Here is a 27934-nt window from a genome sequence, read left to right as displayed (position 1 = left end):
GTGAAAAGTAAAAAAACATATCAAATAAATAAAAGCTAGATCTATATAAATAACAATGCCGGCGAATTTACAAGTATTTATAGACTAAAAGCAAAGTGTTATGTGTTATAAGTGTTGAATTTGGTAAATAATTATGGTAAATGTTATAACAGTGATCCTTGAAGATGTAAAGAGAATAATCTACCAAATGACATGATGTAAGCTTAAAGCCTAGGTTAAGCCCTTTTGTTTTAGGCCTAAAATCATTAGTCTTGGCACTAAGCCTTTAATTTGCCTTATAATGGCATTTTAAAAAGCTAAATGCAAGACCAATCTACCTTACAATTGTCCAGCTATTTCTAAAACATGTTTTGACTAGCTTAGTCTTATTTACATGAATTTGTCATCCTTATTTTGCATTTCATCTTTGAGTCCTTTTTGGCAAAATTTCCTTTCTGGCAAAGTCACTTATATCATAGATTATGATAGAGATCTATCACCTAATATATAGGTAAGTGTCTCATCCTACCATAATAGGGGTTAAGTTAATATGTCATAACATAGTTTTCGGGTAGACTTCCGTATCTGTTGGCACAAACAACCGAATGAAAATATCGATCGACATATCGATTATTCAATATATCGTTTGGTTAGTTAGGTAAGGTTAACCTAAATAAATAAATAAATAAGGTCTTTATTCATGAGCGAATTTCAGTTACAAAACTGTTTTACAAATTGACTCAAGTCAGGACTTAAACTAAATAAAACCTCTTATAACTACGAAACAAAATAAGATTAGTTACAAACTATTTCGGCGATTCTTAAAACTGTTGTAAGACAGTGCTTTTAGCTTGCAAGGAAGTGCATTGTACTGAGCCGGCCCGAAGTAAGAAAACCCCCTTCTCCCAGCATCAAAAACAACCCTTGGTATGTCAAGCAACAAGTCCTGTCTAGTTCTGCGCTCTCTCACGGCCGACCTCGCTTTCAGTTTTTCCTTCAAGTACTGTGGTGCCTGAGTGACCAGTGTTTTGTGGACGATACATGCAACCTGCTTATCACAGCTCTCTCGGATGGACATTGTATTTGAGATCCTACGGTGACTTGTTATATGATCATATTTTTTAAGTTTGTATACGAACCTTAGGGAGCAATTCTGTAGCCTGTGAAGTATTGTGATCTGTTCCTGTGTTAAGCTGTATCCAAAAACAGGTAGGCAGTAATTTAAAGTAGGGAAAATCAGGGATTTGACCAACCTCAACTTGATGTTTGCTGGGAGCAATGTTCTAAACCTATTAAGCACTTTTAATTTTCCAACAACACGTTTGCTTATCTGTTTTACATGGCTAGAGAATGTCAGCTGTGAGTCAATTGTCACACCAAGAATCTTAATGCTTTTGGAAGTTGAAAGCTCTGAGTTATTAACTGTAATTTTGATGCTATTTTTTTCCAGCTGCTCATAGATTGCTGTATTGGCAAAGTGTATAGCGGAACATTTTTCAGGGTTTAGCTTTAATCCATGATCCTTAGACCATTCACAAACCTTTGAAAGGTCACTACTCATATGCTGTAATGCCTCCCCAACCAAAGTAGGCTGGCATGATAAGAAGATTTGACAGTCATCAGCATAAGAATACATAATCCCGAAATCCAACACTGATTCAATACCTACTATATACAGATTGAACAAGATAGGACCAAGACAACTTCCCTGGGGAACACCGACTGTCTTTGCCACTGACGATGAGAGCTGATTGCCCACCTTTGTAATCTGTGATCTCCCACTCAAATATGTGGTCATCCACTCTAGAGCCTTACAATCAAATCTAAAATATTTTAACTTTGAAATCAACAAGCTATGGTTTACAGAATCAAACGCCTGTGTATAATCTAACGACGACAATACGCTGAACAGCTTATTATTTTTGGCTTTGTAAATTTCATCAATCATGTTAAGCAAAGCTGTGCATGTACTGTGTCCCCTTCTAAAACCAGATTGGTTAACATCTAAAATCTGCTCTGCATCAATGAAATGCGTTATCTGGTCCACAACAACCTTCTCTAGGAGTTTTGACAACGAAGGCAACAATGATACTGGTCTAAAGTGTGAAACCATGGATGCATTGTTCGTCTTAGGAAGGGGGATTACCAGGCAATGTTTCCAACATTCTGGGAAACTACCCGTTCTTAATGACATGTTTATTAGGCGTGTTATTACAGGGAGGCAGTAAGGGCTTAGTGACTTAATCATATGAATGTTGATTCCGTCTATTCCAGCAGATGCTGAAGTTATGCTATTCATGGCCATTTTGGCCTTCACTTACTTCAGAGAAACTAAAAGTCCCAGAAACGTGTTTAGCAATGTTAGATTTGTAATAGTTTAGAACATCAGGGTTAATATTATTACCAGTTCCCATGGTGGCAAAAAAACTATTCATATCATCTGGAGCTAGTTTACAAGAATTATTGTTCTTTTGGTTCAATACAGATGGACCATCTCTCCGAATTGATTTCCAGAACATTTTAGAGTTTTAGAGTCACCTAACCTAACTGACTAAATGATATATTGAATGAAACAATAAAATAATCAATATATTCATTCGGTTGTTTGGGCCAACAGATACAGAAGTCTACCCTAGTTTTCGTTTTTTGGAGCATCAATTACTATAGGTAACTTACAGGACCTTAGTTAAAACTTTTTATGGCAGTATGTTTGTATATAACCAAACATACTCCCTTAGTAGATTTGTCATACTTATGAAACAGCTGAAGCCAATTTTATTGTTAGTTCTGTACTTTGCACTGTAGAGGTCGTGTTTTCTTTACAATTTGTTTCTTGCTATTTCAGTATTTAAAACATCATTTAACCAAATTAAACAATCCAATCATAAACAATATATAACCAAACAGTACCTTAAAGCACAAATCATGAAAATAGCTTTAAATAATGGAAACAAAATTTTGTCTACAATAGGCGATCAGTGTCAACGTACGTGAACTTGACATGTAAAACTTGCTTCAAAATTTACAATGGGACGGGAAGTCTACTTGTGTTGCTTAGTCTATGATATAACTCTTCAGGTTCAGTTTAAGCCGAGATCAATTGTTATTCTATGTCTCTAGGCTAGCTGTTCCATATAGGGGGAGCGAGCTGGCGTAGTGGTTAGAGCGCGGGACTTCAGTCCCTGAGGTCCCGGGTTCGATCCCCGCCAAGTCACCTATGGATTTTATCCAAGTGATAATGCCGTAAACCCTAGGTCTAGCCTGAAGTAATGTGAAAAACAATCCCAGGCTAGTGCCTAGTGTCCTAGGACAAAAAAATATAGGGTAGCCTACAGTTGTCCCACAATAATCCGACACTTGTAATCCAATGTATACTCGGTAGTCCGACTTGCCAAGTATTATCAGCAAGAAAAACCAGCCAAGTTAGTTTTAGTAATTTCTGTTAAGCAAACTTGATTATTTTAAAATGTTTTTATTAGCTCACTTTCTTGTCCGGTACAAATTTTGCAATCAATTTTATAGTAACTTCCCAATGAGCTAGAGACTTGAAACTTGAAACATAGCTCACAAATGGAGGACAATGCAATGTTATATCATTTAATTTTCATATTTCCAAATTTTCCATATTTACATTTTGAAAGAATGCAAATACAGTAGACCCCCTCTTAACCGACCCTAATGGGACCGGACCTAGGTCGGATGATTCAAAAGGTCGGATGAAACGGGCAATCCCAAAAATCATAACATAATAAAGTGCTATTCATTTGGAATTAATCATTATTTTGAAGTCATACTTGCATTATTTATAAAATAAACTACTCTTATCTCCTTTTTCATATTGATAGAAATGTCACAAATAAACACAAAACACGGTTAAGTCAAATAGGCCTACTTTCAGTGAATATATTATAATACTAAGCAAGAGTCAATAAAATTCCTATTTTAATAACTTTACTACTGTGATGTATTAATTAATGCTTTCCAAATACATCGTAATACAGTAAAGAACCTTTTGTCGTCATTAAAGATACAAGCAACCATTTTGTTACAAGACAGGACGTTTATTTATAGCCTCTCACTGGAGGCTCGAGGCACAAAAACTATCTTGACCTTGGAGTTGTTAACACCCCTTCCCTGTCCTCCCTACAAGTTGCGTTGTTTGTTTACTCCAGCGATAAGATAATCAGTTCTCAAAATCGTAACGCACTTTATGATGTTATAAATTTGCCGCACAGATAACAAATCAGATCAGATGTGCTCGAGCTACGAACGATGATGACAAACTGACAATAGGTAATGCTATATTTTTTGTGATCATCACAAAATAACTTATTGTTAGTCATATCCTGTGGAGATAAGCGTATGGTTCAGTTCTCATTGCCCAGCGTGGGAGCGGAAATGCCGAGATTCCTAGAAAGCGGCGGTTAAACCGAGCTGCTCTCAAAGCAAGGTCGGTTAAAACAAACTGTATTATTTTACGATCAAAGGCGGATAATCCGATTATCGGTTAATACGAGGTCGGTTAAGAGGGGGTCTACTGTACCTAGCCTATATCAATTAACTTAAGGCAGCTGTAAATACGGTACCTACCTACTTAAATTTGACAGTTCGAAGAGCAGAGGTTAAGAGGTACCGGTACAGGTTCTACTCCAGAGATATTATAAATATAAAACAAGCATTTCAAAGTAAAGATAAAACATCTGATTACAGATAATTAAGGTTTTGGTTATGTATTAACAGGCCATATAAAATAGATTTAACCACATTAAAGACTAAAAAGTAGAAAATCAGGGTGTCCACATTCTGGAAAGTCAGGGATAGTCATGGAAAGTCATGGAAAAAAATTTTGGTCATGGAAAGTCAGGGAAATAGGCAAGAAGTCATGGAAAGTCATGGAAATTTCCAATTATGGATGGATTTGAGGGGACCATTCAATGCTCTAGTCAGCTGTAACCCGGACTGTTGTAGCATTTTTCAGGATTTTTCACAAATGTTCGACAATTTAATTTATTACAGTTGTATTATTTTATGAGTTTTCGGTTTGTTTTAGTTTATTGTTGTACCTATTGTACTCCATTGTTATCTGTTATTACATATTTTAGTATTTTCTGCAAATTAATGAACTGGAAATTAATGACAAATTTTTTGTGGACACCCTGAAAATAATCTAACTAATATTATAAATGTGAAAGTTTGTTTGTTTGTTTGAAGTTCAATCACGCAATAACTACTGGTCGGATTTGATTGAAATTTGGTATGATGATAGCTCACATTCCAGATTAACATATCGACACATTATTATTTCAAAAATCCTTTTGGGCTCCGCCCCAGTGGCTGTAGAGTTGCCCATGTTAATCTTATAAGTATTCATTTTTAAAAGGAACTAGTGGCTTGTAGGGACATAACTTAAGTCCCTGAAAAGCTCAAGCGTTTGTCTGTTTGTCAGGAGAGATCCCTGTGGGTAAAAACTTGAAAACAGTACAATTGCTGTCCCCAGCTATTTATACCTCTTCCGCTATCTATTCCTGCTCCAAATAGTTTTAAAATAATTTATTATACCTTCCTTTGAATAAAAATGTTTATGTTTCTCGATTTTAATACTACCTATGTAGTAAAGAAAAGTGTGTTTGAAAAGTTCCAAAATGGGTAAACAATTTAGTGAAAACCCTGTCACCTAGGTTAGAAGTTGGATACATAAGCTTATATTTTCAGAAATATTAAGGCAATAAATTTTAAATATTTGGTTTGAATTAATTTTTAATGTTAAAATATTGACAAAAATTACCAAACAGGCTTTTTGAAATTATACTGGCAATAACAATTGTTAAAAGTCGCGTCCCTGGCTGTGAATGTAATGCTGGATTTGAGGGTCGGAACCAGTTCTGGTCAGGTCTTTAATCCTATCGACTACGGGCGGATCGATATTTCGGCCTCTCTCAGTTCGTTGTTGACTGTGGGTGAAGTAGGTTAGGCGTGATGTTATGCCAGGCTTTCCAGTTTATTCGGAAAGTCTTTATTTAAAATCTGTTTTGTAGGCCTAAGCGTTAAGTTTTTGTGTAATGGTCGGTAGGCCTACTGATAATAACTGTTACAATAAGGCAAATAACTTATTTAAAACTAAGAAAATATAAGTCAAACGCATACTTAACCAAACTTATGGCCAGCAAAGGGAACCATGGCCTCTATGTTCCATTTTAGTAAATGACGAGAGTGAAAAGGCTAATGTTGGTCACTGTAATTTGGGTCACAAAATCTGAGGATCTGATGTGTGACCCAAATTACTTCTCTTATGAGTTTTCAATGTCAAGAATTATTTTTTTGGTACCGGTAACCCAAAATTATTTCCAGTAAATTATGAAAATCCATGGGAAATTATGGAAAAATTGGGTTAGAAAAATTATGGACCAGAAAATTATTTCTGTTTACTTTCTTTACTTGACCTATTCTCATTTCTCATAGAAGTTCTCCAATTATGCGTTTGAGTCACTGTGCAATGTCAGTCACGTGACCTACATTACTTGTAATTTGGGTCACTCTTGAAATGGTGGGTCACAAGGTGTTTGTTGGCATATACCTAGCTTTGTAATGATAAGAGCCATGTTTCTGTAAAAATGTTTCACAAAAACAGAGTATCTTTTCAACAAATCTAATAAATCCTTACTAGTGTACCTGTTGCTCGAATTCAAGCAATTGCTAAGTATTACAGGCGTTATTGAATAACGGTCATAATTTCTTATGACTTTAAAAGATTCAACTAAAAGATAATGGAAATACTCAAGATGTACATAACAGATCGATATAATCAACATTTCTTGTAGGTTAAATAGTGTTTTCTACGAATAGCCTTACTCATAGCCACATTAGGTTGTCCATAATAACGATTAGTATACACCACATAATATACATAAATCTTTATCTAGCACTATTTTGTGATTATGTTCTTAGTTTCTAAATGCACAATGTTAAAATGGACTAAAAATAATTTTATATAAAGTTCTCATAACTTTAGAATGAAAATTGAATTGCAGCATCGTATTCAGCATAAAAATCTAGTTTAAAACGATGGGTCACAACCCTACCTTTACATTTGAAAAAAAAAACTTTGTATCCAATATGGCGGATCCAAGATGGCAGCCAAAAATTTATACCCAGTCAAAATGAAGTACTTACTTTTCTACAATGATCTGACGTGGTCCGGAGTTGATATCTTAAGAAATGTAGAAAAAAGTAGGGGGGGGGAACTTATTTAAAACTCACCCTGTATGTATTTGGCTTATGCACATGTTAAAACAAAAAAAAACAAAACAAAAAAAAACAGTGAAACATCAAAATCCTTATAGAACTTCTCCCTAAGAATAGCATGGGAACTTTGAAGGCCACTGGGGCAGAGCCCTGATGGAATTCCAAAATTTTAATGTTTGATGGCAAAACTACATGCTAAGACCTTTCTAACGACACTTTGGACATGGTGATCGGTAGCACCACCACTCCAAAACAATTATGACAAAAATATGCCTAGCGTATTAAATATATAGATACCTTTTCTTTCCATTATTTTCAATTAGTATAACCAGCTGTTTAAAATATTAGTGTAAATTAAAAGTATTCGTCTGTTCAAATGTAAACAAACATTTTCTCCCTAACAATAACATGGGAACTTTGAAGGCCACTGGGGCAGAGCTCTGATGGATTTTCAAACATTTTTTGTTTGATGACAAATCTACATGCAACGACCTATTCAAGGACACCTTAAACTTGCTGGTCGGATGTGTAGCAGATTAAAAACAATTATCACAAAATTCATGTTGGTCTTTTAAATATATAGATTTGATTTAGGTAATTTAATTTACAACTATAATCATATTTTATGACTAATAGTCTTACACTGAAACACAGCAAGAGTTTTAATTTTTTAAGTTTAAGGATAAAAATCCTTGAAAATATTTATCTAACCCCACCATAGTGAAAAAACCAGTTGAAAACGGTTCAGATTTTGTCTAAATATTATATTCCTTTTCTGTGCCTACAGGTATAGTTACAAAGAATAATAAAATACCTTTTTGCTACACTATACTGTTTTGATAGACTTTCCATGAATGATATTATTTCGGAAAACAACTGCTTGAAGAAAGTATTGTTTTTATCAAAATTTTTCGAGTTTGAGTTTTGAGTGGATATATCCGTTTTGGGTCCCCCTGGACCAAAAAAAGTGGTTTTCGAAGTAATGTCTGTGTGTGTGTCTGTGTCTGTTCTCTGTAAGTGTGGATGTGTACAGAGCTACATACCATACCTGTAGCCCGATTTTGATGTAATTTGGTATGTAGATTCTAATCCATAATATCTCCAGGAGTTATATTATTTTTTAAAATTTTGATATTTAATGGTGTTTTTCCCATAAAGTAACAGAAAAATCGGATTTTCTCAAAAACGGACCGAACGATTTGATTAAAATCCATTATGTCATAGTCTTTTAAATTCTGAACAAAATGGTAGAAACCCCATTTCCGTAAAAATTAGGGTTCAAAAGTTATTGTAACTTATGTTATTTTCCCATAAAAAAAAAATCTGATTTCAATAAAAAAGCCGGTTTTGATTAAAATTAATGTGTTATGGTCCTTATAATTCTAAACAAAATAGTGCTACCGGATTGCTGTAACAATTACGGTTCAAGAGTAATTGCAACTTTTGTGATTTTCCCTATAAAATATCATAGTTACTCCCACCGCTTTCCCATGATAAAGGTTGTTGACAAGCTAATGAGAGAAAGTATGTGTCAGATTTATGATACCGTTTATTTATATTGTTAGGTTATTTCAGAGTAGTATAGCGAAACATGTTGTAAATCACTCGTCCAATATGTGTTTACCGTACTCCTATGGTAATCCCGGGAATAACCATACTCATCCTGTAAACACCTATTTTCCAGACTTTAGTAACGTACCTAACATACTATTTCCTTTACATATTAAATTGGTGTAGGCCTACATGATCAGTTTCATACAAATCAATCTAGACCAACCCTAATTGTAAAGCTTAGTTAATTACCATTTAATGATTTATACTCAATAATGATAAGGGAGATGTCACCCACTTCCAGTATGAATTTTCCCTAGAGTTGTTTATTTCCACAATTCCACAGTGTCGGTATCGGTCAGTCCAATGTATAAATAGACATATGTAGAACCATTTTTAGAAAGCCAATAATGGTGAATGGCTGGGTGCCAAGTAAAAACAGTGATAGAGTCTGGATAGCGTAGCAGTTGGGTGCCGTAGGTGGATATAATGCTGGTACCGTGTGGGTCAGTGTGGCCTGATGGCCTGTGCTTGTGCCAGACAGACTATTTTCATAACGTCGGCCGCTCACGGCGACTCCATGTCCGAGATCCTATTGTTGTCATGTGTTCCGATCTGTGCTGCTATCAATCCCGGTTTTTTATTCCAAGGTCGTGCTATGTTGAGTGTGTTGCTGTGTATGGCATGTTGATTGCGATATCCGATCATCGGTGTTAGATGTAAGTGTTATTTATTATAGTGGTGAAGATTTGTACTTTTCAGTTGAAAAAGGTTAAAGGTTCGTTGATGATTTTTATGGTGTTAATATGTGTGAAACCTTTGAGAAGTTAAATTATAAAACATATGCTAAAATAGTTTTAAATGCTATCAATTTGCCGATTTTTAAAAAATATTGTTAACAATTTATAGTTAGTGTGTTTGATTGATTTCTTCCAAGTTGGTTAGGCAGAAAGTGGTTAGTATTATACAAGAGTTTAAAGTTGAACATTTCATAGTGACCAACATTTTTTATAGTGTTACACCAAAGCCTACAGAGACTAAATCAAAGTACCTAATTGATTTGAAAATTTTCTGTTTTATTTCACAGAGATAAAAGTGTAAACGGTTTTCAACAAATTAATTAAAACGTTTTTGCTGTGTAACAATGATTTTTCCAGCTTTTCCAGCTTATTATTTCCTAAAAAATTGATTCAAAATGTATTAAAAATAGGCTTTTCAAATCAACAGTTTGGTGGTTTGGTGTTCTATCCTAATGAAACATCCATTAGGCTCAATTGAAATTAATGAACAATTCATCTGCAGCAAGTTGGCACAGTTAAGTGAAAGGCTTGCTTCTGTTGTACTCCATTGTTGAACACATTTTGAAAGCAAGTACAGTCTGCTTGATTAGGTGTTAAATACATGTTTTCTGCTTATATCTAGCTGAGATCAGTGACATATTTTGTACCATCCTGACAAAACTGCCAGTGATTATGAGTCCGGAAATAACTCCTCTGTAAACTCACATTTTTAATATGTTAAATTTAGATTTGTGTTTCCCGTTTCCAGAGATGAGTCGTGCTCTGTTTGTCATCACTTCATCAAGGAACGCTTCCGTGTCTTCTGTACTTATTGCCAACATTCTCAGTTCAACATGCATTCCTCGCTGTAATTATTATGATTTATCCACGGCAATTGTCTATGGTTTAGTCATTGTAGGATAAATTGTTGCCTGAACTAATCATTGTTTTAGTCTGATGACTCTGTTGTAATTCTTTATGGATGAATCATTAGTGTGTCAACGGGATGTTTATGGGATTCTGTTGGACTTGAAGTGTTTGATATCATTAGAGAAAATGTAAACCATCTTGAAGTATTTGAGGTTTCACCTTAAGTTGTTTCATCATATGTAAATCTATGATATTATACAAGTTTGTTTATAATTCAGTGTTATGGTTATATTCGGGAAACTTAATTGAGATTTTCTCTCTGGGTGAATTAAATTTGGATAAAAACATAATAAACCACAAGTTTGGCCTTACCTATTTGAAAAAAAGAAACAATTTAATGCTGTATGTTCAGAACATATAAAATGGATAGTTGAACAAACCTTTGCCTTGACAAGGCTTAAAACCTAAGCAGACAAGGGTTAAACTAAAACTTGATATCATCAGCCTATATCGTACTATTTAGACAAATGGATGGAAAAAGAGTTGTTTGTTGAGTTAGGTCACCACATATTTATACAGTAACAAAATTTCCTTTTATTAAACTTTAAAAAAACAAAACACTCATATAAAAACAAGATGTTCACTTAGTCTAGGCTAGTTGCGACATTGTGGTTTATACCATGTCCTAATCAAGCAATAAACTTTTTTGTTAATAATTTTCAATAGGGTGGATTATAAGAGTAAAAATATAATATTGAAATACATTTTTCAATATTGTTTAGCAGTTGTTTTACAATGAAATCTTGATGGTACTAAAATTGGCTCATACTTCTTTTGTTATTCAATAAAATCAACAAAATTCAACATATTACTGTGGTGCAAGAGTTAGCTTTAGTAGGTACTTCAGTTGCCTCTTATAAAAAGTGTATTACAAACTTTAATAGCATCTGAATCCACCTTGATTGTGTTTTTTTGCTTGGTACTCATTCGTACACCTTGAAATATTTGGCCAGCAGCCCCAGCTTGAGATTATACTGGCATAGTTTCTGAGGATTAGATTCACACTGTAAATAGACTTAAATTGTAGTTTTAATGCCGTTTTGTAGAACATTTTAGAACCACTTAGAACCATGTTGATTTTAGAACCATTTTAGATACACTTCGTTTGTAAAAGACAGTTATTTTAAGTAAAGAAGTTGATAAATCAAGAATATATTTGTGTATATGAGGAAATTTAGTTGGCCCAAATTGTGATAACGTGTGCGTGGAGCGTTCCCACTCCTATATTTTAATAGTTCCTAGACAATTGTAAGAGTTCCAGCACTGCAATTTGGGTCGCCGGAATTTTATCCACCTGGGCAAAGCTGACGTCACTATGACGTAGTAACCTGAGCGCTCTAAAGTTTGTTTGAGGGCGGAAAATCCGGGCCGTACATTTTGAGCTGACCTCATGAAGAGGGTAAAAAAAGTCCGCGGGTAAAATTCTGGCCCGTACGCTCTACGTTTTTATATTTTGATGATTAAATTCACAACCATGAAAATATACGTTTAGTTCCACCTTTAATCCATCGAACGGATGTTGTGCAACTCAAAAGTTTGCGGCCGGAACTTTACCCCCTGGTTTGTGACGTCAGTTTTGCCCAGGGGGATAAAAATCCGCTACCCCTGCAATTTTTATGACAGCACCAATGTCTACTAAATGTTTTATGTTCTTAAAAATAATAGTAGGTACCTACCTTTACCTCACAAAACTTAAGAGTGCATTCAAATTCAAATGGATTTTGTATTTTTTAAGCAAATTTTAAAATAATTTGTACAAGTGTTTAGAAACATAAATAAGATTTAGTTGGGGAAGGAGTTTCCTTTCATCACTAAAGGGCTTAAAGTGACTCTTATCAACCCGAGCTCAAGTTTAACAGAAATGAGCGAGGGTTAAAAAGACACTTTTTGTCCTTGTGATGAACTATATTTTTCGTCATATTGCACCATTAACAAACTAAGTTGGAAAATAACAATGGTTTCATGAGTCGACAGCAAAATGACATGGTGGGTAGCTCAATGACTGAGTCTAAAAGAAAACCTGCTTGGGATAGAACTACCAACCTTCAGATTTGAAGGTGAGCACGGTAGCTGTTTGGCTACTCAGACAAATAACGAGTTTTTGTCAAAACACTATTGACACAACCCAGGCTGTTTTAGTGCCTATTCAAATATTTTTATTGTAGACTGGTCTTCTTAGCCATTTAGTGTTTTCGACATGGGTGTTAATAGGACAGATTTCTCTGCTGCCCTTAGAAGTATTCTTTGGCCCAAGGAGTAATGTTGGTGTGTTGTTACAGTGCAGTGACGGCAGTGGGGGAGGGGGAAGATGGCTCTGGTAATGTTGCCGTGCGACCTGCCGTGGTGGCCGATGCTACAGCGCCATCTCAAACACCTCACGACGGACGACTGTGACCACGTGTCAGCACTGCAGAGCATCCACAACCTCTGCAAGTGAGGAACGTTAATCTTACGCTATAATTGTCCCTAATAATCAATTATGCGTTTGAAACCAAATATTGTTGATTTTATCTGTGATTTTCTTAGACCAATTACTTCTCAAATGATAAAAGATTTTTGTGGAATGCCGCATTTTTTATTTCTGTTTAGTTTGTTTCTATTTATTTGTTTGAAACTTATCAATATTCAAGCTTTGATATATTTTTGAGTTAAAAACTAATATTTTTATTATTATTTTACTAGGTATGGTTATTTTTGTTATTTAAATTATTTTATGGAAAGACACTGTATTAAACTTTTTCACTCTGGCTATATTCAAATATGCTGAGTCTCAAGCCTTTAAATATCATTTAAACTAAGAACACTACAATATTGTATAATCATGACTGAATGTACTATACTGCGTCTATGAGGGTTATTGTAAATTTTAACAAACCAATATGTGATAGTGTTGGCCTGGACCCAGATGAGAGAGACAGTCCGGACCTGACAGTGTTTACGATGCTGGAGACATTCCTGGCAGAGGTGAGTGAGACGGAGAAGGCTCACATCTTGGGAGAGACAATCCCTGCGATGGCTCGGCGTGCACTGGACCTTCGTAGCCTCAGACCTCCTGGCGGACTGCACTTCAGCTTACAACAGCAACGTGAGTGGCTACTGCTAGGAACTTGGGACGTTGTTTGATTGTGTAGGGGAAAACCTCAGGACAGTCAGAGAGTAACACATTCGCTGCTGTCGCGTTATGTCTGTTTGAGAGCCAACGGCCAATGCGCTTAAGGCGAGTGGGTGCAAGGAAATATTCAAATTCTAATTATATTCTATCCAGCAGAAGCACTGTCTCTTTAAAGTATCATTTAAAGTAGGCTATCTCTTTCACTTTTGAAGTATCATTATTCGTATTAAAGGTCTGCAGGAATCCCAAAACCTGGGATAGGACAGGACAAAAGTCATTCACAACCTTATTTTTGGACAAAGGTGGAAATCAGGAAATTACAGTAGTATAACCATTTCACAGCGATTGCGGGAGATGGTTAGGGGTTTCCTGAGATGGTGGGTGACTATCGTTATTTCTCTGGTATTGCTGTCGTCTCTGTGTCCGCAAAAGACATTGAATTTTGCAGCAATCACAGCAGATAGATTTCATCATGATGGTAGGAGAGAGAGGATCATGATGTCTTGGTGATCACAAAAGATGTTCATAATTTTGATGTGTCTGCGACCATGGAAGATTCTCATGATTTTGCTGCGATTGTTGGAGACGATCACTTTATTGTTCCCAGAGAATTAAGCATGGGCCCTAAAAATATGCAGTCCTATGAGTTAATTAGATGATTAATTTATCTGTAACCAAGTTGTGAGTTGTGATTAACAAATATTTTACTTCTGATGTATGTTAAAATATGTAGTTTTTAATACTTTTTTAACCTTCAGACATTTAAGTTCACCAAGACCTGCACAAAAGATAATGTGTTTATAAAATCTTGTTTTTTTTTATGTAATTATTATGTTTTTTATCTTGCCTATCCACGATATTTGACAATCTTTTGCATAAATTTACTTGTTAGTATCAAAACCACTTTAAAATGGTGTACTTATATTTGGTGTATAATGTTTAGTGGTGTCCTACAGGTAGGCTAGTAGTGAAAAACTTAACACCTATGTAAATGACCCCTCTTAGATAATGAACTTTGTGTGTATGATGGTATACAAATCGTTTTCATTAATTCAACTTTTGAAATATTGGTTATGTCAAATTACAGAAGATCGGATTGAGTTTGATAGGAACTTCATTGCTTCACTTCTTGCCCATTTGTTCTTCTCAACTTTTCCAAAGAGAACACCAAAGACTCACCCGACCCTCCAGGACTTCAACTTTACAAACTTCTTCAAACATCTGGACCTGTAAGTGAGTTTTTCTTGTTGTCATGTTTTCTTGACATTACAAATTTTAATACTGGGTGTTTTTTGTATTGCTATTTATACAGCCCTGCATCCTTATCTTATTAATCCCGAAATAGTAATATATACATCATATAAAGGTAGTGATGTAAAATACCTGGGTATTTAAAACTCGGGGTAAATACCCTGGGTATTTACCCGGGTAAATACCCAAAATCCATAAATACCCGGGTATTTTGGGTATTTATGAAATCGATAGTGATGTGGGCCGGGTAAATACCCAGTGGGTAGGTAAATATAAATTGGGTATTTACCTGGGTATTTACCCCAGGCCCGGGTAAATACCCAAAAACTGGGTATTTATAATTTGTATTAAAGTTAGAGAAGATTGAGATGTTTTTTTGCAATTATTACCTTGTAAGGATAGCAAAATGGTAATAAAATGTGTAAAACAAAATTTCATATGGTCACTACTAGCATTTTACTTCTCCGTATGATCGCCATAAATACCCAGGTCTGAGCATAAAGCATAATCGGCATAAATACCCTGGTCGCATGGTTGCACTGGTCCTGACTACTTATGATTTTTTAATTTCTATGATAGATAGATGAATTTATTTTATTAAAAGTGAAGAAAAATAATTTTTAAAGTAATAATTATTATTTAGAAAGACAGGAAAATTTAACCTAGTAGTGGCCTATGTGTAAACAACTTAAGAAAATAATTAAAATCCGATCTGTAGGATGGCAGGATTTAATAATATTTTTGTTCTAGATCTTTTGTTGGTAAACTTATAAAAAAAAACTAATTTCATAAACTAGTGATACAAAAAATTTGAATCTATAGCACAATAAATCTTTCAAAATTATATTATAGGCCCTAAGTTAGACCAAAAAAACAGGAGATACATTTGTTCCCATCTAAGCGGTAACACAGAAAAGTTTAATGTAGACTCCCTCTTATCCGGACACCTTTTAATCGGACAATTTTTATCAGCCCATTGGTTTAACCTGACTAGATTGGCAAGAAGTGAGCGGTACTGAAACGACTGTTCTCGTGGGAAAGATTTGAGACCAGTGATCACGTAGGCCTATATAAATACAATGCTCTCCTAAATTAAAGTCGAATATGACAGTACCAGTACACGATTTCTGTTTTAACAAGTTTTTGGGGACGTCGGTTTAACCAGAAAACCCGTGATCTGGACTAGCCTCGTTCCCGAGGAGTCCGGATAAGAGGGAGTCTACTGTACATTCAGTATTCTGCCATTTTGCCTAAATCAATCAGGCCTTGGGTCTGTCTAGCCTTTCAAGCCATTTACACAATACAAATTTTAACTATCATAATTTAATAACAGTAGAAGTAGATTTAGGTTCACTATTTCTCTGATGAGGTGTTGTCTTGATTTCATAAAATAGTGCTAAATCATTAAATAAAAGGTACTAGCAATTCTGCAAAGCTTCAAGTTACTGTAAAAGGTGAAATAGACTATCCTAATTTATCATGTAATGATAACAATAACATGTTTAGGGGTAGATAAAAATGAATTTCAAAAGGGTGTCCCAGTAAGAACGCCGGATTTCAAGATCGTCTTATCCTTATATGTATTTCGATAGGAATTCCCAAATTATCAGCTATGTTATCAGTATTAGGTCCCATTTGTAGTCATGAATCGTTACACGACGGATCAACGCTTGGTCATAGTTAAAGTGCACTACAAGTACGGGGAACGTTTCGCTGAAACGGTGCGGAAGATGCGCGTTATTTTCGGCCGGGACAATGCACCAAATGAGTCATCTGTCCGGATTAATTTCTAAGTTCGAAAAAATATGCTCAGTTTTGGACATTAAAAGACCATTGCGCAGTCGGGCAGGTCGCCCTTGAAAATATTGAGGCTGTACATGATAGTTTAGAAGACAACGCAAGAACATCGATTCGTCGGCGTAGTCAGCAGTTAGGCCTAGCTCGGAGCACAGTACAAAGAATTTTTGTAAAAGACCTTCACATGGGCCCTTACAAAATTCAACTCGCACAAGAGATCAAGCCAAGAGATCCTGTATACGGCCGTAAACGGTTGGCAATCAATATGAAAATGACAAAAACTTTGCTGTTCAGCGATGAAGCACACATCGCTGCATCGCCATCTAAGCAAGATCGTGCGATTTAACACCGTGTGACTACTTTCTTTGGGGATATTTAAAGTCACTTGTTTTCGCCAATAATCCTCAAACAATCCAAGACCTGAAGGAGGAAATTGATCTTGTCATTCAACAGGAAGTGTGTGAAAAAGTGATGGAAAACTTTGTCAAGAGATGTCGGGCTTGTCAGCAGGCAGCAGGTGGACACTTACGAGACATAATATGCTATTACTAATCGGAAATACTATGCTTTAGGATTCATGTTTCATATTGTAAATTTAGCGTGAAAATATATGGTTCATTAACATTTCATCCGGCGTTCTTATTGGGACACCCTTTATTATATAAAGTACCAGTTTTTTTAGCTAGGCCTATAAACCAAATTAAATCTGAAATATATTTTGCAAATTTGTTGGTGTCAAGTCTTGTGCATCCTCATCTCACTGTGAAACTTGGGTAAAAAATTCTATTTAAAATTTTACTAGATATTTTTTATTTTGCAAGTATCAATATTAAAGCCTTTGGATGGCAAAAGAGCTGTGATTTAGAGACAATATTAAAATCCACTTCAATAGATATGCCGCACGTGATACTGTAAAAATTGTTAAACAGATAAGAATATATTAACATGTAACTTCAATAGATAAAAGACTCCCTCATCAGAAACCAAACTTAACAGTATTTTTATTATGTTTTTAATTATATTTATAACATTTTATAAGAGTCAAAAGCTTAATAGGCAATAATTATTTGTCTTTTTTCATTTTCAGAAACTTCCAAAAGGCTAAACTAAGAAGTTTCTTTCACTACTTCGATCTATTGGAGCGGAATGGAGTGCCTTCATCAAAAATTATTTTTTCAAGGCAGGTATGCTACAAGTGACTTAGCTTTGTTTTGATTTTTTACTCTGAGTCTCTAGTTAAAATATGGAAATATATGAAAACTCTTACTGCTTTGCTAAAATAATTTAAATAATCTCTTGGTAGATCTAAACATTACAATTGGGAACTGTCCCTTTTTGAGTAGCCTATACCAGGATAGTTGGTTGAAATTTTAGGAAACCCATTCCAATTTAGTTAATGGACATTCTGTAAATGACACACACCACACATTTTTATCAGTGTCTATATTCACCAATGTTATGATTTACTCTACAATGAATCTCTTGACTTGATAGGTGATGTCAGGCAAGGAGTGGTTGACTATAGAGGACTGGTTGGAGTGTGGCTTGCCTCTGTGTCCTCTGATGATAAGACATGAAGGCCGGTTGGACCGAGCCCCTTCTGACCACCTCGTCGTCTGCTTCACCAGCTCTCGGATCGGCGGACATGTACTCAGCAGCGGTAGCTCGTGGGTAAGTTGAAAGTGTTTATTGCCACATGTCAGACTGTCATTGACAAAATCATCATTTCAAACTGGAACCCCCCTTAAAAATACTGGAAGTTTTCTTTTAATCGTCACTTTCTCAATTTAGGTAAAAGCCTGGTCATATTATGTATACGTAGAACATTGTGAGTTTTATATTTCGTAGATTCCGCACACATCTGCGGTGACCTTGATAATATAGGAAGATTTCCGTTCCTCAAAACAACCCAAAATTACTAGTAAATTTCCTGAACTTTCAGGCCCGGAATGCCAAATTTGTTATTTGGACCTTTTCCGTTAATTCACTATCACTGGTGGAATAAGGTTAGATTTTTCTAACTCTCTGCTAACCTATACTAACCTAACCTAAACTAACCAAACCAAAGCTTAATTCACTACCACTTCTATTGCTAATAATCTATTGTTCTTAAAACTAGTGGTAGTGAATTAACGGAAAAGGTCCTTTTTTTATTAATCAGATAAATTTTAGATAAAAAATGTTTGTGAATTTTTGTGTATCCTAATTGGCCTGAAACCAAAATCACACATAGAATCCAGAATCTAACTCAACATTTTTGTATTCAAATCAAACAATATAAAATGTTCCCATCACATGATGGTAACTCACACCACCTGTGTGTATTATGTTTGTAGGAGTGCCTGCAGCTGTTCCAGTGTCCAGAGATCCTCAGTGCCTTGCTGTTCTGTGAAGCGTTGGAGGACAACGAAGTGGTCACTCTAGAGGGGGTGGTGCAGGTGTCTAGGGTCACTGACCCCCGCTACAAGGCTACACTAGAATTGATCAATGCACCTGTCACGGTACGAGCTGACAACACTCGCCTACTTATATCAATCAAATTATTAGAAGGGTATGGTGATGGAAGTGGAAGTTTGAAAAGTATCAGTTAGATAATTGATTTACTGTAGGTTGTACAAGTAAACACTTTATGGTATGATTCTGTTGTCAAATTTATGTTGCCACTTCGCAAAAAAATGTAAAAGATAACAACCATTTGTTAAACCTCAGTCAGACCCCAATTTCAGATCACTGATGCTCTTTGTAGAATTTCTACATGTCTAGCTAGTGCAATAGAGTCTAAGTAGATAAAAAACCTACTTAGTCCTGAGACATAAATAGTACAAATTTTCCAATGCAGTAATTTGTAGGACACCATCTTACATTGTTCAAAATTCAAATATTGTCAGAAACAGAAACTCCTGCATTTCATACTTCTATCCTTGTAATCTTTACAATTCAATGTCATATATTTGTATTACCACAGTTAACCTCACTGCTAATGGATGCTGAGAACTACTCTAAGCTTCCACTGAGCCAGTATGAAGAGGACAATTTCTTGCGGGAGTTGAACAAGTCTCTGCTGGGGTTCAGACAGCGCGCCGCCCCTCCCCCTCCACCCACCACGAGACGGCTGTCGCCCATCGGAGAGTCGTTCAGTTCTACACCCCCGGAGAATGATGAAGCGTACAGCAAGCCTGTACAACCACCTCAGGTGAGTAAAGTTACAACTATAGCTCATGTGCTTGGATTGTTTGTTCTTAAATAGTACCAGAGTCTTGCTAATCCAAACTAATAGGCACCTGACCCTTTGCAGATGACCAAATTGTTTGGGTTAGCTGAAAATGCTGTAAAATTTCATCAAAAAATGAAAACAATCTATTTTTACAACTAATATCCTTTTGTAAGGAGCCTCATCTTGAATAGTTCCCTCTGGGCCACTCAAAGCACACTCCAGTAATGTACATTGTTGAATAAAAAATTAAAAATTACTTGGTTAACAAATGTATAAAACGTTGCAGAAGGTGAAGCCAGAGCTGGGTCCTCTAGCAACCATTCCTCCCGTCAGCATCCGACGGAGATTCATCCTCCTGGGCTCGTCAGGTGAATGTCTTCCAATCTCCCGTAACCCTGCCAGCCGCTACTCTTCCTGCCACTCCTCTGACGATGGTGATCAGTACTTCTCTGCTAGGACCAGCATCAGTGAGACTTGTAAGTCACATTATACTTTTAAACCTTACCTGAGTGTCCAGTCCATTAAAACATTTGTCCATTTTAAGTCGTCAGAATCTGAAATTTTTACCCAAAATGAGATTACACCTAGATGGTTTGATTCTTGCAAGAGAGTGAACGAGTGTTTGTTATTTTTTTATCGTATTGGTGAGAAAACCGTAGACTTGTAACGTTAACCTTTGGCTAAAAATCATCATAAAATGGTATCTTAATCCAGGATCAAAACAAGCAACCTTAAAATTTGAAGAGGAGCGAGACCAAATAACCAAACTCACACAGCTATCCAGACGATTTTCCTAAGGAACCAGTATTTTGTGGGAAACTATTTTTCCATATTTGTTTGCCGATACTACCAGTTAAAAATTATAATCCTGATTGTCTCTAGTTGTTGGTAATGTTCAATATTATTTTGTGTACAGTGGAGGAAGAAGAGGAGGGTGAACACAACTACAGTGCGCAGTTGGACACACCAGAGCGAAGGTGTACGTTTGCACAGCGACTGAGAGAAGCACTGGACAGAGCACAGTCCAGTGAGAGCTCAGAGTCTAGCTATGCTGTAGGTATCAGTGTGACAGGCTCTAGTACAGGAGACAATGATATCAGGTATGTACAAGCATACCTCCAGAGACTGAAATCTCTTCCTGGTGTTTTATTCAGTCTTTATTATATGATTATCAATAAACCGCAACAAACCGACAAACTTTCTTTGTAAACTTGTTTTTTCATATTTACTAGTTAACGAAAAGTTAGATTGTGAACTCCATAATGAACTGCAATGTATTTTGTTGTGGATAGTCTTGCCATATTTCTTAGGTTTGATAAGCCGAGGATCGAACTGAGTTGTTTATTTTTTAAATCAGACATATATAGATATTTGACCACATGGCATGTTTTAGGATGAGAAGAGGAGGCTCCAGAGGGTTCATGTTGGAGGAAGAGTCAGTAGATGAGAGAGGGAGGATGAGGCGGAGAGAAATGAGGGAACCTTCCCGACCTTACAAGAGAGGAAACTCATCACGATACAGCTTCAGTACAGAGTATAGCTCAGGTCTGTAAAATTGTATATGTACTATGTAGCAATGACTATTGGTGTCATGCAAATTTAAAAGTTACTATTCTTTATTAACCTTTAGACCACTGAGGCCTATGTAGACTCATTTCCATTACCTATTACATTAGTTATTATTCTAGCCAGAGCAAACATATTTCAACTAGTATTTAAGTTTATATTATTATAACTTTATAAATTTAATTTTACTAGAATTATTTTACGTAAACAATGTACTGTATAATGCTTCAAGACTATAATATATTTGTATTTTATTTTTTTGAAAAATTGTAAACTTTTTATACATTGTGGAAATAAAACTGATTTGATTTATTTGAATTTGATAGTAGTTGGTAAATTTCAACGAGCTAGTTCCCATTCTTCTGACATATTGACTGACTTTTTTTATGCAGACTTGGAAGATGTGTATGAGCAGTTGGGAAGGTGGCTGGATGAGGCTGGAGACTATGCTGATGGAGAATGTGATAGGCAGGTAAATAAATATTACATGCAACATCATACAAAAACAATGTACTTCAAACATAATTTACAGCAACATTTGAAATATAGAAGCAAACCAGTGTGGTGATTTGAATTGTATGGTAGTTTAGAATTTTACATATCTTTAGTAGGCCTAGCCCAAATTGTGATTAGCTGCACATAATTAAGTAAATTATGATAAGAAAATTTTCATGAGTGAAAAGTTGCACTATTCAAACAAATGATGTAAAGCTACATGTAGGCTATATTCACGTACCGTTGAGTTTAGGTAGCCTAACTTAATGTAAGCATTTACATGTTATTTTATACAGGCACAATGTTTTGTACTAATTAACATTAACACACTTATAAAATGTACATAAGGTTTAAAATGACATTATCATTCTTACACAACAGGCACACATTTTATAAAGTCAATATTAAAAGACTTTTTAATATTCGTTGAACAAAAATAGCTCTTTGTTCTGGGTTTTTACATAATTCTAGTATAATATTTGAATATATATTATAGTGATGGTCAGATCCGGATATCGGACAATCGGATCCGCCGGATCGGATACAAAAAATTCCGGATCTTGGGCTGGATCCGGTTTTGATGGATCCGATTTTTTCCCGATTTTTTTGCTAACATAAAGCTGTCTAGGTCCAAGTTCCAGGTCCACAGTATTGATAGCCGGGCATATGCACTTCAACCGGTAATAATGTTTAATGATAGCTGAGCAAATGCACTTCCACCGGTAAAAATGTTTACCGAACCGGTAATAATAACCGGTAGTAATGTTTACACCGGTAATAATTTTTACCACCGTGTTATCTGGTTACTTCAACCACTTCAACCGGTAATAATGTTTACCGCCGAATTTAGTTCCAGGTCCACAGTAATGATAGGCGGGCATATGCATCTTCCACTGGTAATAATTTTTACCACCAAATTTTGTTCCGGGTCCACAGTAATGATAGCTGAGCAAATGCACTTCCACCGGTAAAAATGTTTACCGAACCGGTAATAATAACCGGTAGTAATGTTTACACCGGTAATAATTTTTACCACCGTGTTATCTGGTTACTTCAACCACTTCAACCGGTAATAATGTTTACCGCCGAATTTAGTTCCAGGTCCACAGTAATGATAGGCGGGCATATGCATCTTCCACTGGTAATAATTTTTACCACCAAATTTTGTTCCGGGTCCACAGTAATGATAGCTGAGCAAATGCACTTCCACCGGTAAAAATGTTTACCGAACCGGTAATAATAACCGGTAGTAATGTTTACACCGGTAATAATTTTTACCACCGTGTTATCTGGTTAATCGGTCTTGTTCATAGATACAGACAGCTTTGTGTTAGTAATAAAATTGGGAAAACATTGGTCTTGTATGCCTGGATCACCCCTTGCTTATCTCTCTTTGTTATTCGTTGCAGGTCCACAGTACTGATAGCCGTGTATGTGAAACTCTACAGGTAAAATACCCTGTGTCTGTGTACAAGAAGATTATCTGTGCCCATACAGGGTGAATAAAAAAGTCAAGACTCCCCCATCTAATATTTTTCTAAGTTTGAACACAGTACAGTCTTCTTGTACACAGACACCCTGTGTTTACCTGTAGAACTTCACATACCCGTCTATCAGTCCTGTGGACCTGGAACGAATTTAAGAAAGAGATTAACAAGAGGGGATTCAGGTATAAATAAATTGGATGCTGCATGCAAAAACCACGATATAGCATACTCAAGATCGAACTATAGTAACATATACACAGAAACCCTTTTCCAACAAGAGGTGATTCAGGTATAAATAAATTGGATGCTGCATGCAAAAACCACGATATAGCATACTCAAGATCAAACTATAGTAAAATATACACAGATACCCTTTTGGTGGTCGTGCAACATTAGGACAAAGTTTCATTTTATGATTTTTAAAAGTTTTAGTGTCCCCAAAAAATGAGGGATTATGGGCTCAACTGGAGATTACTCTGTATATAAGATGTATTAATCTTTAAACATTACCAATTTAATTTTAAACAGTGTGATTTAAATTGGCATATTATGTTAGTTACGTTTTTTTAACCCACCCTTATGACAGTGTGTATCTGGATCAAGATCCGGATTCGGTACCGACATTTTCTTGGATCCGCCCATCACTAATATATTATGATTTTTTTATTGTTATGTTGCAGAGACTGAGGGACGTGGCTGTGGTGCAGTTTGCAGGCAGTCTGCTCAAGAGAACGCTCAGTGAGTCTTTTGTGGGAGTCCCACTGGAGACGGGAGGTGAACAAGGAGAGCCAGACGACTCTGAGACCAAACAGAAGATGAAGCTGGCCATGGCGGCCAGGAGCCTCAGTCTGGAGCTGGCTAGACACAAGCACAAGCTGGCTGCTCAGTTGGTGAGTGGCCTAGTGACCTTGATATTTCAATTGGGGAATCTACAACAAGTAAATTGGTAGTTCAATTTGATTTGAATTTGAAAGTTGACTGTTCCCCAAAACAGTCATATTTAGTTTCCTTTTATATTAATGTAACTTGCAAGAAACAAGTTAAAGTTAAATCCGTTGCTAGAAACTCATCAGTCATCAGCAACCATTAAAAAAGTCATTGAATGATGTTGCTGTTCTATGATGTGGTTTTTAATTGTTATTGGTTGTAAGGTATCGCTGGTGGGCCAGAGACGAGACTGTGAACGCAACTTGCTGCCAGTTGCAACTGGTAACTGGGGCTGTGGCAGTAGTTGTCTGGGGGAGCCACAACTGAAGGTGCTGATACAGTGGCTGACAGCCAGTGTGGCGGGGGTGCCTCATCTGCTGTACTTCACCTGCTGTCACTACAAGCTGCTTAAGGTAATTCTCTAGTAATTACTGAGAAAAAATGGTCTGCTGGCCAGGACTTTTTACTTTGGTAAAGTCGGGTTGGGTAAAAATCGGTTTACTTTGGAAAGAATTGATTTTTAATAATACTACAATTAGTTTATACAATATTGTATATCATGTCTTGTGGATACAATAAAATTGTGAACATCTTATGTTATGCGGTCACACAAAAATCGAGAATGTCTTCTGCAGTCACAGTAAAATCTCACATCTCCCGTGGTCATGGCAAAATCGTCTTCTGCAATTATGGCAAAATCAAAACATCTTCCGCAATCGCAGTAACATGATCATAATCTCTCAACATTGCGGCAAAAGGTGAAATAGACAATTTTATGCATATTCCCACACACTTTCTATGATTGCAAAAATATAACTCAGCTCGCCTTGACTCAAAAATTAAACAGCTAGTACTCTTACATATATGAGATGATCCAAGCTTGGCATAACGATTATTTTCAGCCTGAACTGATCCCTTTGGCCAACCTAAAAATATCAGTGAATGTGGTAACTAAGTTTGTCTAAAAAACACTAAAGATGCTGAAGCATGCCTTATCTAAGATTTTGCATTAAAGATGAATTGCAGGACTGGAAACAGGCCTATAATCCGTTATCCTGGCACTAATATTCAACCATTACTTTGTGACATAACCATTAATCTTGATGAAATCGTGACCATCTCCAGCAGGTTTTGTGTGAACATTGTCTCCCGGAATCGTCATGAATTCTTGATCATTGACGCTCTCTGGAATGGCAATAGTATCATGGGAATAAAAGCTGATCTAAGATATATTTTCTGACTTGGTGCTCAATCACTCAAGCTTTCAAGTTAAGCTTGGCCTTTCTCAAAGTCCAGCCACCAGCACACCTCAACGGAAAACTACCAAGAGCCAACAGAAGTATCAAGAAAGGACTATTCTTGGAAAAAATCCTTCAATTCTTATTTTGGTTGCAGCTGGATACAGTTTGCAGAGTTCTCCTAGACAGACAGTGGAGTGTAGGAGAGCTAACAGGGTCTATACTGAGGTATCTGCAGGCTACCTTAGACAACCCCAACCCCATGGACAGTTCAACACTGTTCGAATTCCTCATCGGTTCTGAGGAAAAACCACCCCACGATTCCCCACCCTCCGATACATCACCATAGTTTTAACCAAATGTTGTCATTGAGTTTAGTTTTTATACATTTGTGCCTGAGGCAGTTTCAAACGGTTTTAGGATAGATATATTTTTATGATATAAACAGCATGATTTGTATGATGTACAACAAATGCCCTTTTAAAGTTGTTAATGTGTCTAGTTTGATAATTTTTTTTTGAAATTTTATAATAAAATGTAAATAAAGGTTTTTTACAAAAATAATTGTAGCCAAGACATTTTTGCACTAAAGTTAAAATGTTGAATGGATACTTCATCAACAAAGTTATTTTTATGTATTGTTAATTTTTGCACTATCTGTGTAACAAATCATCTAAACTTCCAAAGGTCCTTAAAAATTGTCAACTGACCTTTATTTTTTCTGAATCATGATTATCTAAGCTACAATAACTTTATTTTACCCAACCATATTCAATGAATTAGATTTTTATGGTTTTTTATAATTTAATTTTAAATATCCTTAGTTTTGGAATCATTATTATTTAGTGTCTGTACCAAATTGTCAAACATATGCATTTTATACTTTTCTATGGCTGTTTTTCCCTTATGATGAAAAATTACTATCTATGCAGTATTAGTTCAGTTTTGATTAAAATTTAGATTTCAGAAGAAGGTAAGGAAGCCTACTTTGATATGAAAATCAACGTTTTTAGGGGAGCCTACCAGTAGACCGACAAGATACTTGGTCGTCTGGCCACGAGACCGTCTTTTTTTAATTAAATAGATAAATACTGAAAACCAGTACGTCGACAAGTTATTTCATCGTCATTCCAGGATGGGTGGCCGACCGACCGGTGGTCATAGGGTGACGACACAAAGGGGGTGGTAGGCGGGTATCCGTGTCGGCCAGTGAGTCAGTGTTACCGGTGTTACTTCAAAGATGAATTATTGCCCTCGGGGAATCCCGAGGTAGGCGCGGCGCCGCCAGCTCGACACTTGTTTCGGTCACTGGTCTTGGTTCATTGTTTCGTTTTCGTTTTACTATCTTTTGATACTTTTACATAAACGATATAGCCATGATATATTACTAATGAAAATTCAATAAGTACATTGCACACTATAAAAAAAAAACTTACATATAGGATAGTTCATGTAAACAGTTGTTACTTAAATCGTTTGGAACTCTGGCCACGTCTATATTCTTCATTAGAGTGAACTTAACTGCAGGCTATTCAATAGACTGTGAAAAAAAACTGTGAATGATTTTATGTACTTGGTTTTTTTTATAATTATAGCAAAAGCTACCAATCTTTGTCATCCGCGTCATAATTCTTGAGCTAACTACTTCTGCAGTGATATACCTTACACGTCACAAAACTGTATTAACCCTAGATCCAGTACCTCTGCTCCAACTAGTATTATAACATTGCCGTCCAGGAATCTTTGAACATATAGTTTGACAATAATTGCATGGATAGTACAGCCGTTTCAACAAGGATTTATTTACTATATGTTCTTAAAACTGAAATTAATTAGAAATACTATTAAAATAAATTAAATAAATTAATTTGATGTGAATTTAGCTTTAGTTAACAACACTCATACAAGTTCATAAACATAAACCAAATAAAATTTTTTTTACTAGAAACGATTTGCAGGGTCGTCCAGATGAACTTGGAAATAGTACCACAGATAAAAGGAGTAGACATACTCTGTCATACATACATGTCTATACTCCTTTTATCTATGATAGTTCATTAGAAAATCTGAATATACAGTAGTGCCGTGAAGTACTTACTCAGAACACAGACTTACTTGAGGACAGTTACACAATAAAACGCAAAGATCCACGGAAGTAAAGACTACATTATTTAGTAAAAAAAAAACAAGGATGCGTCAGTTAGGGCCAGTTAGACAATTGAAGTACACAGAATTGAATCACCATAGTATTGTCCACGCAACAACGTGAGAGGATAAAACATGTACTTCTTCAATTATAATTACATGTTTCTGTGTAAAACCGAAGACGTCTACAGACTTAACTAAGAAAAACTTCTCCCCGGTAA

General features: G+C 35.9%; 1 protein-coding gene across 2 annotated transcripts; it reads left to right on the top strand.

Annotated features, from left to right (window-relative positions):
• Positions 1-67: 67 nt before the first annotated feature.
• On the top strand, positions 68-26578 carry LOC128992101 (uncharacterized). 2 transcript variants are annotated; one of them, XM_054415512.1, is made up of 15 exons: positions 68-197; positions 12761-12914; positions 13370-13566; positions 14681-14822; positions 17729-17825; positions 18136-18312; positions 18978-19142; positions 19607-19834; positions 20142-20331; positions 20772-20955; positions 21249-21400; positions 21814-21893; positions 24084-24293; positions 24555-24743; positions 25726-26578. In XM_054415512.1, exons 2-15 carry the CDS (start codon positions 12790-12792, stop codon positions 25915-25917), a joined length of 2328 nt encoding a protein of 775 aa, XP_054271487.1. In that variant the 5' UTR covers positions 68-197; positions 12761-12789; the 3' UTR covers positions 25918-26578. The 2 variants fall into 2 exon arrangements, with proteins under 2 accessions (XP_054271487.1, XP_054271486.1); XM_054415511.1 differs by lacking the exon at positions 68-197 and adding an exon at positions 9141-9491.
• The last annotated feature ends 1356 nt before the right edge of the window (positions 26579-27934 follow it).

Source organism: Macrosteles quadrilineatus, unplaced genomic scaffold, assembly GCF_028750875.1.
Source record: "Macrosteles quadrilineatus isolate MER2022 unplaced genomic scaffold, UCM_ALF_1.0 Scaffold_4__1_contigs__length_99947679, whole genome shotgun sequence".
Lineage (NCBI taxonomy): Eukaryota > Metazoa > Arthropoda > Insecta > Hemiptera > Cicadellidae > Macrosteles > Macrosteles quadrilineatus.
This window is presented reverse-complemented; position numbering and strand designations above follow the sequence as displayed.

Excerpts from the sequence above, each read along its gene's own strand:
- LOC128992101 (XM_054415512.1), top strand. The coding sequence starts at position 12,790 with ATGGCTCTGGTAATGTTGCCGTGCGACCTGCCGTGGTGGCCGATGCTA. Across the intron at positions 18,313-18,977 it reads TCAGCAGCGGTAGCTCGTGG|GAGTGCCTGCAGCTGTTCCA; the intron begins GTAAGTTGAAAG and ends TTATGTTTGTAG. Across the intron at positions 20,956-21,248 it reads ACAGGAGACAATGATATCAG|GATGAGAAGAGGAGGCTCCA; the intron begins GTATGTACAAGC and ends GGCATGTTTTAG.